Source organism: Notothenia coriiceps, unplaced genomic scaffold (assembly GCF_000735185.1).
Source record: "Notothenia coriiceps isolate Sejong01 unplaced genomic scaffold, NC01 NC01_scaffold00003521, whole genome shotgun sequence".
NCBI classification, from domain to species: Eukaryota; Metazoa; Chordata; class Actinopteri; order Perciformes; family Nototheniidae; genus Notothenia; species Notothenia coriiceps.
In genome coordinates, this window is record NW_011336222.1 from 275,536 (window position 1) to 286,910 (window position 11,375).

General features: G+C 43.7%; 1 protein-coding gene and 1 long non-coding RNA gene across 3 annotated transcripts; one reads left to right on the plus strand and one right to left on the minus strand.

The window, feature by feature from the left end:
* The first annotated feature begins 250 nt into the window (after positions 1-250).
* Positions 251-2,275, plus strand: LOC104941554 (adenosine receptor A1). Of its 2 annotated transcripts, none has more exons than XM_010766662.1 (3): positions 251-1,189; positions 1,277-1,744; positions 1,863-2,275. In XM_010766662.1, exons 1-3 carry the CDS (start codon positions 852-854, stop codon positions 2,137-2,139), a joined length of 1,083 nt encoding a protein of 360 aa, XP_010764964.1. In that variant the 5' UTR covers positions 251-851; the 3' UTR covers positions 2,140-2,275. The 2 variants fall into 2 exon arrangements, with proteins under 2 accessions (XP_010764964.1, XP_010764965.1); XM_010766663.1 differs by having other exon boundaries at positions 1,277-1,740.
* LOC104941553 (uncharacterized) lies at positions 2,190-9,105 on the minus strand. Its single transcript, XR_797910.1, has 3 exons — positions 8,916-9,105; positions 8,628-8,824; positions 2,190-3,054 (listed from the first exon to the last, which is right to left on the minus strand). It is a non-coding gene; the product is annotated as an uncharacterized lncRNA (long non-coding RNA).
* Positions 9,106-11,375: the final 2,270 nt, after the last annotated feature.

Here is an 11,375-nt window from a genome sequence, read left to right on the forward strand (position 1 = left end):
TGGTATGCAAAGTAAGCATGCATTGAAAAAGCGCCTCTAACAACCAGCCTGTTAATCAGTAACCTAACAGTCCTGTAACACACAGAGTGGACACACACACTCAACACATCAGAGAAGAGACTGTCTTTTATGCTGCCACAGTAAAGACAATACATTTTCATAGTCAAATGACAGGGACACAGACATACATGCTGAAAAAACATGTGACACAGGGGACCATTACATAATTGACTTCACTAAACTTGTTTGACATCTTTGTTTTTATTTTTATTTTAAACGTAAAAACCTAACTTATAAAATCATTGTAATGCCCTATGATCGATCAAGCAGCATATAGGATAGTCCAAATAGTTACAGAATTTGATTGCTGCTCATACATAGTATAATATATTTCAAAATCTCATGTTTTAAATACATCTGCTTTACATATTTAAGTATTCAAACCCTGTATTATCAGTATTTGTATGTAGTTAAGAGTTGAGTACCACTGAAAATATGAAACACATCTTTGTGTGAAGAATGTGACGTGACTCATTTAGAATGTGTCTCCTCTAAGTCTATTGAGACACAACTGTCAGTGTGAGAAAAGCCTTTTTACCAACTGATGAAATACAGATGGCGTCTCTACGGAGTGCACGCCTGTTGTGCGTGCACAGAAAAGCGCTTGCCTGTAGAATATAAAAATACTCCGTTCATTACATTTCCGGTCATTTGAAGCTGAGAGCTGAATTCGTGGAGGAACAGTTTTTCAAAATGACAACCATAGGATTATGTTGGACATAACTTTCCACGGCCTTCAAGGAAACCTTCTCTATCAAACTTCTCAGCTTCTCTGACTTTCTTCTTTCGTGATGACTGACTGGAGTTGGGTGGCCTACACAGTACTAGAAGTGCTGATTGCAATTTCCTGTTTCCTTGGCAATGCGTTGGTGGTGTGTGCGGTGTGTATTGGCATCCGGGATTCCCTGCGAGAGCCCACTTTCTGCTTCCTCGTATCCCTGGCAGTGGCTGACTTCCTGGTGGGTGTGGCGGCCGTGCCCCTGGCTGTCCTGTTGGATGGCTGGGTGAGTGTGACCCCTGACCTCTGCCTACTTCTCAGCTGTGTTGTGCTCGTGCTGACTCAGGCCTCTGTGCTGTCACTGCTCGCTATCTCTGTGGACCGATACCTCCGATTACACATTCCCCTCAGGTAAGGTCTAACTGATTTACAGCTAAGGATCTTTATACTTGCTGCTTGATTTGTAGAAACAATCTTTCTTTCTGTTTTATCCCTCAGATACAAAGCCCTGGCCACACAAAGGCGTACATGGATGGCTGTTTCTGTGTGCTGGACTCTTTCCTGCATACTTGGGTTCACCCCTCTGTTTGGCTGGCGTAACTACTCCTCTCTAACATCAGATTTCACCAACACATCCTCCTCTTCCTCCATCTCTCCACCCTGCACCTTCCTCTCAGTTATTTCCCTCCCCTTTATGGTTTACTTCAACTTCCTGGGATGTGTCATGGCCCCCCTGCTGGTCATGACCCTCCTCTACACTCAAATCTTCCGGAGCCTGCAGGGCCGTCTAAAGGAAAGCTGTCCCCAGGCCAAGGCCTCCCTGCTGAGGGAGAAGAGGCTTGCCTGCTCCCTGGCTCTGGTTCTCATTCTGTTTGCCGGCTGCTGGATTCCTCTGCACCTGATGAACTGCCTGCTGCTGTTTCAGGGTCCACAAGCTGTGACACGGGGGACACTCTATACAGGCAGGTATCTTTTCTAGTACTTACAGTCTGAAGTAGGTATTCTTTTCAAATATCACAATAATTGATCACACCACTTACCAGCTGTCGCAGTGAAATCTGATAATAGCTAATCCATTTTACAGGTATTCTCCTGTCTCATGCCAACTCAGCAGTCAACCCTGTGGTCTACGCTTGTCGCATCCCAAAAATCCAACAGGCCTACAGTCAAATATGGAGACGCTTCATTGTGAGGCTGAACTGTTGCCATGGGGACAAGCAAGTTTGCCAATCAATAAAAAGCAGCCGAGCCAATCACATAGAGACATGTGGATCAGGAGGGAAAAGCACACCCTAACAAAGGACTACATGCTTTTTAAGTCCCTTATGTTTCAGTTTGGAGTTCATTATACTTTTTCGTAAGGTTTTATTGCCCACTCACACAAAAAATCTGAAAACCACTCAATCCAACAAATATTTGAGACTTTATTACACATAAACAACTGGGAAACTACTGGCAGCCAGAGAGTGTTTGTTTGTTTGTTTGTTTGTTTGTTTGTTTGTTTGTTTGTTTGAAAAAAATGCATTCTCTTACTTGCCATTACAATCAGTGTCTGCTCCTTGTCTGCTGACTTTATTTGTATCAAAGCTATCATTAGTTTCCACTAGAGGATGCTGTAGACTAACACACTCACTAGCTGCTGTTGTACACAAATTATCACACCATCATAGTAGTTGACAAACACTTTCACATTCACTGATTATTGAACAACCCATTTTAATCAAGTAAGACTTTATACAGATGTACATAATATCAGTCATTTTACAGCCTCAATCATTTCATGTGTACATTTGTTCTGCTCATATAACTTGCTCTTTCTTCCTGTTATCTACAAATAAATGCGATACAAAAATGAGAGTGTGTTGAGGAATCATGTTCAGTGACTCCTCAGGGAAGGCAATAGACTGTATAGTTATCACCTGAGCAGGGTGCAGTCCCACCCACCAAACTATACAACCTACTACCTCACCCTGAAAGAGCCCGAATCAAACACGTCCACGTCCTATTCGGGAACATCCAAGCTAATTAACCTGCACACAGATAACAATGCTTCACAATATGTTGACAACTCCAAGTTTTGATTGGAAGCGGGATTGCCCATCTGGAGATGACAGTCGGTGAGTGGCTGACTCAGCTGTCTCCTTGGGAAAGACAGTAGATTGTATAGTTATCTCAAAAAGAGGTTACAAAACCCCACAACTATTCAATCTACTACCTCAGCCCCAAGGACAGCATTCACGTTGCTTCCGCATCAAAGATCCCCAAAAGTCATTTTCCTGCAATGGTACATAGAAAAAAAGACAGGGGGGGTTATCTTAATCATTCTCTGTAAGATACATGCCAGGTAAAACTGGGTAGTACTGCCTTTTTGAGTGTATATTTATGACGGTCCGAACTCAAAGAGCTTAATTGTATTTCAGTTTAATTTCTGTGTTCCTGGAACTCGTTTAATAAAACAACTTATGTCTGAAAATTGCTTCATGACAACAATTCTTTAAAAGATTTTAGAGAAATGTCTATGAATCTAAACAAAAGATTATTATGTTTATCGGCACATTTTCACCATTAAAACCAGCTTCTTTTTTTTGATACAGTGTTAAATGTCGTAAAGGAATTTGTTCCATTAAAATAAATTAAAGACAAATTATTTAACGGTTAGCAGACATCGGAAAGTGAGAGCACTAATGTGCAAAAGCCCAACAAACAACTCACTGGCTTCCTGAGACTTGGATGTGATCGAAAGAGAGAAAAAAGAAATGCTCGACTCTGTGCCAGGAATTCGTTTCCGTTTTTGGCCAAAAACTGAGCTCATTTCAGTGGGCTATCCCTGTGTAGGCTGGCTGCTGCTTCTCAGACGGTGGTACACACACAGATGCCTGCAAATATGGCTTCCACCAGCTGCCTCTGATTGAATACAAGGCTGGGATTCTGCCCCCCAAAACACAACAAGGAACCACAAAATGGCGTTCATCGGCCATTTTAGTTCTGCTTAAAAACACTAGAAGGTCCACCTTTCCGCTTTTTTCCGAGGATGCTATCTCACGATGAAGAAAAAGTGTCTCTTCTATCGACAGTGATGGCGAATCAATATTGTGCCAAGCACAGAGACGAAGCCAAGAGACCGAACGATGCGCTCACAGTCACGGATACAAAGTAAGAGAAAAACTGTAACAACACTTATCAGACAGAGGAAAAGTTCACAGAGGAGGAGTACATATATGCCACTGGTGCGATTAACAGATCCGCCCTCGTTTCGATTAAAAAGTTGGCACTAAACAAGTTGATTTCTTAACTTGTATTAATCTCGCTATTTGAGACTATGCTCCCCGTCACAGAGCTAAATACTCCACTCTTATGGGATAAAGGTTGGGATGGGCCAGCCAGTTAACATGGCAGCTACTGAAGGGTTAACGAGTGCCAGACTAAAATGCCAGACCTTGGCCTCAGATAGACAGAGAAGGGAATAGGAGGTACACTGCTTGCATAAATTAGCATACAGCCACAACCCCTGAGACATGGTCCAGGCCAGCCTATAGTTAGCATGCAGTAGACCCTGCTAGTCTGATTAAAGAAGACCAGACAGACAGAAGGGGGTGGGGGTGTGTTGGCATGATGCCCAACTCTGCCACCGTGCCAGTGACAGATCTACGAGCTCTGTTCGGTCGCCGGGAAACGTCCCTTGACTGGAGCTGTATTTGGAAGACAGACTAATAATGAGATGACACAGAGTACTGGGGGGAAATTGGTCAAACTAATGAAGATTTAACAGGACTGAGCATGGCCTCCAATGAAAAATACATACACATTAAACACTAGTGGGGAAATTTGTGCTTCTGGGTTAATTGCGAAAATTGGCATCTCTTTCCCTGCACAACTCCCGACTGTTTAGCAAACACAGAGGCCAATCTCGGTCAGTAATGTGATCTCTATTGGGCGCTGTCTGTGATGGTGGACTTGACATGGCACATAAAAGGGGCACACAAGGCTTGGTGGGGCAAATCATTTTCTCTGTCAACAGCTCCAAAATAAATGAGCCTTCAGCCAGTGGGGCAGCTCAGAGGATCTTAAAAGAAAGACAGGGGAAAGAAAAAAAGAGGCCTATTGAGTTAATCTCGTCTGCTGTGACCAACCAGGATATGTTTTTTCTGGATACAATTTCCTGTTTCAGGATCTATCTCTTGTTAACAGTTACACATGTTTCTTCTGGGTTTTCTAAGACCCCATGTCAGTTGTAGCACTGGAAATGTAATTTCTATAATAAACAGATCTACAGCAACAACATCTATCAAGCCCCTACCTAAATCTAATTCCGGCATTCAACACAAGACATTGGTTTTAAATGAGTACATTTTTATAACACTGACACAACTATAAAATATGAAGGGTTTTTGAGAAAATTCAAAAGTGAACACCTACAAAAAAAGATCAAAATATCTATAGTTAAAATAAAAATGCCTGCTAAACGGTTATTCTACTGACTTTTTACATCAACATGCTGTTCTATCAAAACACACAAAGAAACACTGCAACTTCATCATCTATAGCACATCCAAACCCATGCGAGAATCAAATCGCATTGTGGAAGCAATAGGCCGTAGCTTCCTCCCGACACTGTTGGAGGATGCAGGTTTCGCGGATTCATTCCTCACCCAATACAAACGACGTAAACACACAAATTAATCAACGAATCCCCAAATACACACAGCAGACTCAGTTGCCAACAAAACTCCTCAGAATTGGAGCAAATTTGAGCAGGAAGCAAAGGCAGGGAAATACCTATTGGATTGCCTGGTCCCTTGGTCCGCGTGATGGGATGAATGCTTGGCAGACACAACGGAGGGGGCACCAGACGATTGGTACAGGTTCCTGTGTTTCTCTCTCTCTCTCTCTCTCTCTGAGCTTTGTGCCAAGAATGGGCAGTGTCTGTGTGCCAGGCAGAATTTCAATAAGGGAGGAAGGAGGTGGTGATGGTGGGCAAAGAGGAGGAGGAGCAGTGGGGGAGCTGGAGTTGGCAGAGGAAGTATGCCACACAATAAACGGCAGAATTAAGAATTCCCACAGTTAAAAAGATGCAAATGGATGTCTTGTCTTACTCGTGTCCAGTCTTACTCTGGAGAAAAAAAATTGTATCGAGGCATATGGTAGATACGAAAGAGAGGGCTGATCCTCAGAGGAGTGATATGGTGATTTTATTGTAGATGCTTTTTCATCTTCCTCACTCCCTGAGGAATGCCAGCTTCCTACATTAAAGGACGAAGGACAGGAGCTCTGAGCGTCTTCCCACTTGGCAAGGTGCCCACTCTGTATATCCTCATTAACTAAGCGCAAACACATAAGGCTCATGCTCGTGTATTTACATGTATACGGATATACGCTGCCATATGCATGGAGTTACACACACTGGAAGACACAGCACAGTTGCTTAAACTGTGCACATGAAAGAAGCTAATTGTATCTGATCCTGATTTATTAAAGCCTGATTAAATAAAAAATGCTTCCGGTCCTTTGCCATCGACTGCTCTGTGATGCAAAGTAAAGGGCTCCACACAAGGCTCAAAGGCATCAGAGCAAGGTAAACATGTCAGGCAACGTGTTGGATAAAAGGATAGTATGCCTAAAATAAAACAGGACTATAAGGCAGCCATTGTTTTGACTATCAACAATCATTTCAACCATAGAAGTGGAGCTGCGTCGAAATGAGTATGAAAAAAGGTGGCAGGGCACACACTCTGCTAAATCTACAAGATTTGGTATGTAACTATAGAAAATGCATTTTAATACGTATATAAATAGGGTTTTATTTGAGAGAATGAGAGGTATTATCTGATAAAAGAAATGAGGAGGAATATCCGAGTCATTGGTGTATTAGCTAAAGTATAGCCTGCAATTACCCAGATGGCCAGATGTGTTTCCAAAACCACTGAACGAAGATAACGTAGATCAAAGGTTTACCTCCTCCTCTTCATTTACTCACTCTATGCCCTCTCCTCTTCTCCACTTGTCTATGCTTTTGCCGATGTGCTGATGAGATGTGTGGTTACCATGGTTTCAAATGTTTCTGAAAGCTCAGATGCCTGGCCTGGCATGTTGCTACACGCCCACATGTTACAGCCTTCACTAGTGCAACGTAGAGCAGGCCATACAAACAAACGCTCACATACATGCATGCATATTTGTGCTCGTATACAAAGATTAGCGTGCAAGAGTGAAATCAGGTTATGTCAGGACGAAGCAGCGTCAGCTTCCTGCATGAGAAGAGAAACTTCCTGTTGCCTCGCTGTAAACCGCAGCTGGTCAGCCAAGATATCAACCAATCAGCTATGCTGAGGCTGAATGCAGGAAGTAAGCCTGACTGCCTCTAGGAGAAAAACTCAGAAACATTATGAGGCAACACGGCAAGTTCATCTGAGGATAAGAGAGGGGCGGGGAAAGAGCTCTCTCACTCCTACCTCTCGTTCTGTCTCTGTAACCCTTGTTCTCACTGTTTTTCTACAGCTTCTACTTTCTTAACCTTTTCCTCGCGTCACTGTCATGTCGATATACATCAAGAAAGGTTATTTTTTTGTTAATTATTTAGCTGTCGAATGCCAATGCTGATTTCAAGTCACAGTTGCTGAAGCCAGATAATTATTAGTAAAATAGCCATGAATTGTGAGGGGCATGTTGAAAGGCATGTTGAAAGGGTCTGCCCATATTCACAGTTTCACAAACACGTGGCACGAAGGCGCCATCTTAACATGGAACCGTATTTAGATCCAGATAAAGTATTAACATTAGGCAGCAGTTAGAGTACCTGAAAGATCAAATTGGTTTTTCGTTCATTTGCATATCCTGTTTTGACTCATACAGACATTGATACTATGTTCTTGTTTCAGGGTATACAGGCCTCTAACTTAAGACTGAAATCAGAAATGCAGGTTAAAATTCAAAGATTTCTGAGTACGACATATCAATCTGACAAATGCTACCCTATGCTTTCTTCTATAAAAAGAAATCAACAGCTTCACTGATTAAATTATATGATCTACTGCAGAACAACAACAGTAAACATTTCCTTTTAGCTGTCGGTTTCATATCTGCATCAGTTTCCTCTGAAGTGCAAAGCTTCGTACACACAGTAACCTCCGACGCAGTGGGTCAAGGCAGTTACCACCTTTTAACCAACTGTCACACCTTGAGATTTCAGAAATATAAAAGTCAAGCACAAACAAACAAACTGTGAAAATACTGCCACATATTTGAATTTTAACAGTGGCCGAAAGCTCAAGCAGCGTGTGAAGGGAAACAAAGTCAATACTGCCCCTGTACGAGCTATCATAACGGCTCGCGATGATAAGAGACTTCCAAGTGTCCCACTTGTCCTTTGACCGCAGATAGTCTGGTGCTGACGTGAACCCAACAACAACTCTCTCGGTCGACCTTCTGAGGTCAGAAAGTAACCAAGGGCCTTTCCCTCCTCCTGCCAGTCTACACAGAGTCACCTGTTTGGTACAGAAAGCCACAGTACCACTGTTTACCTCCCTGTCAGAGCCTGCTGACCTCGAGCAGACCGGGGAGAGGAAGTGGGCGACAGGGACAGAGAAATAAGACATAATGGAAGCAGGAGAAAGAAGATGGACAGCAGGGAGTCGAGGAGTCCCTCTGAGCTCCAGAAAAGTTCCTACTGTTATGTCCATTGAGCCAAAATGGCGGCGATTGGAGTACAGCGTGGCAACGGACGACGATAGACACATTTACAGTAGGAAGACCATGATGAAGGACAGAGAAGAGTGCGAGAGAACTGAAAGAGAAGATTATAGGGCTGTGAAAAAGATGGGAAGAGGTGTCGCAGGATTAAATAGAAAAATACCTGGAGCCTGTACGTGAGCGCCGGGCTGGGCCGGAGGACTGGAGGAGAAGAGGGCCGTGATGGCGGGAAGAAGGGAAAAGAGAGGAGTAGAGCACACCCTCTGTGAGCTACACCCCCTTCCCACTATCCCCTCCTACTGGCGTGAGTGCGTCTGTCCGTACACAGGGTGACAGAGGGACGCCTGCTCTAACATAGCCCTATAACACAAACACAGAAAACGCACACAAGCCACAGTTTCTAACACACTGAGCACAGCAAAAAGAGAAAACAGACACACTATACACTCACGTTACTTGCAGTTTGGTGTGCCCAAAACGGAGACAAACCCACAGACGGAGAACACAAAACACAAACACACACATAATCAATTCGCCAGCCTTTGGATCGCCCTCTGCTCTGCCCTGTGCTGTGTTTGCCTCGGTCCGACTGCCCACTTTGGCACTGCTGCCAAGAGGCAAGGGGAGAAAAGAGAGGGGAGGAGGGGGGGGGGGTGTAGAGACAGAAAGAGGAAGGGAGGGACATGCTGTAGCGAGAGAGAGAGAGAGAGAGAGGAGGAACAGAAAGAGGTGGAGTCAGAAAAAGAGTTGAGAAAGAGAGTGAGACAGACAGACAACAAAAAGAAAGAGAAGAAACTGTCGTAAGCAGACGCGGTGACACAAAACAGCGGGACAGCAGCTGGCAGAACTGAGGATTTGTATTTTAAGCATTCAACATCCAAAAAGGTCCTCTCACCTTGTACTGTACTTACTCTACTCTATGCTGCAGCCTCAGACAGATGGCAAGAGAGACTTCTGCCATGTTGTTACAATCAATAGATCAAATAATCCCACGCTGACTTGAGATTCGAACTGGAGGCTCATTGACATTTGTTGTCAAGTTCACTTGCCTCAAAAAGGAGTTGCCGACGTCTTTATTCTGCCTTCTTTTCTCTGAATCTCCCTCCATCCTTTCGCAAAGTCGTCCTCTCCCTCCATCGGGGGATTATATCTGCCCTCCTTGGTGGGAGGGGTTTGAGGGAGTTCAGCTAAATGAATCAATGAGCGAGGAGGGTGGATATTTCAAAGAATGTCACTTTTTTCTACAGCCGTTGGCATCTTTCCCAGGTCTCCCTTTGCTTTTTCACACCAGCAAGACAGTGGAACACCAATGCAGATCTTGGATCAGCGAGCTGTCGCCTCTAGATGACCCCAATCATTAGGAGAGAAAACATAAATCCATCTGTTCATAAATGGCCGACCGTCTCCGTAGCCCAGCTCGGAACCAATCACTGGCGTTAGAGCGGGTATCCCGAGCCGAGCCAACCAATCAGAGCTCAACTCTGAGCTGATGTCATTTTGAAAATGTAGAGTGTAATAAAAGAGGAATACTTTTTAAATTGCAAACTAACCCTTTCTTCCAAAACTTACATCAACTTGAAGAGAAAAAACTGCTTTTTTTCTGCCTCGTACTGGAAACAGTTCCTTCCTTGTGGCAGCTGCTCTAATACCTGAGTTAGAAATGTGTTATTTAGTCCTCAAACTGACACACACACACACACAGACATTTTTGGAGGGCTCTCCCAGTCCTCAAACACTCACCGCGGAGACAAAACAGACCACAATAGTCCAGCTTCTCTGCTTTAACTCTGCATGAGTCTTTTCTCGAAGATAGGACAATGGACACACACACATTCATACTGTACACGGGCGCACACACACATGTGGTGCGAACAATCCGGTTCTTCCATGGAGGCTCAGATTCAGCCAGCAGGTTGGACAGCCCCTCAACCTGACGTCACGTCTCCTTTGTTGTTTATGCATTTATTTCTCTCCTCAGCTGAACTCTCTGAACCCAAAGTCTCCCCCCCCCGCCTCCTCCTCCTCTCCCGTCCCGTCCTGCACTTACCCCCTGCCAAAGAAGGCGGGCAAATACAGTATAGCTTTAACAAGGAATAAAAAAAAAAGAGAGACAGACAGACACAGAGAGGGGAGAGACAGGGAGAAGGAAACAAAGGAGTTCAGATGTCTCTCTCACTTTTTCTTTTCCTCCTTTTCTTCTTCGATTGCTCCCTGCGTCTCTTCCTGCTTGGCTTGTAAAAGTTTCAGCTGCATGGTGGGCCGGCCTCTTTTGGCAAACGTCCAGCTCTTGACTCTCCTGTCCCTGTGCAAGAGAGAGAAGGAGGGGAGGACAAATATAGTCACACAGCTAGACAGTACCGTACAGTGGTGGCAGCAGACCATTTCTATTTAATTCAGTGAGAGAGGATTGTGAAATTCCTTCAGTATTTATAATAGGCAACAGTGAAGCATTTCACAGCATATTCATGTAAAGTACAAGTTAATCATGACCCAGGACATCAAACATGGTTTCAAATGGCTGTGAATGTTAGTATGTCTTTAACTGAGTGTGACAGCTGAGTCTGATAAGAGTGTGTTTTTCTGCTCACACCCAGTTCACACAGGGACACACTCACTCTCTTATCTCTCCTTGTATCAATAACAGCAGCTCAGTTACATGTGTGTACAGACAGATTTACACATGCACACGAGAACATTTGAAACTGCAAATATTTACATTATTTTAAAAGCTAAAGCTAAGTGGGCCCTCAGTTTCATAAGTACACGCATACACATATGAACACTGTTATTTATTTACTTACAGCAACTTGGTGCACAGGAGTTTTAATAATGTAATGTTGAGATGGTTTACAGTAAAAGTAGACTCATCCTTTTAAAATGTTTTTCTCGAAACTAGATTGAATTAACCCTA

What these genes read in the sequence shown, in the direction of transcription:
- LOC104941554 (XM_010766662.1), top strand. Translation starts at nt 852, where the DNA reads ATGACTGACTGGAGTTGGGTGGCCTACACAGTACTAGAAGTGCTGATT. An exon ending in CGATTACACATTCCCCTCAG is followed by an intron (nt 1,190 to 1,276) that starts GTAAGGTCTAAC and finishes TTTATCCCTCAG; the next exon opens with ATACAAAGCCCTGGCCACAC. An exon ending in GGGACACTCTATACAGGCAG is followed by an intron (nt 1,745 to 1,862) that starts GTATCTTTTCTA and finishes TCCATTTTACAG; the next exon opens with GTATTCTCCTGTCTCATGCC.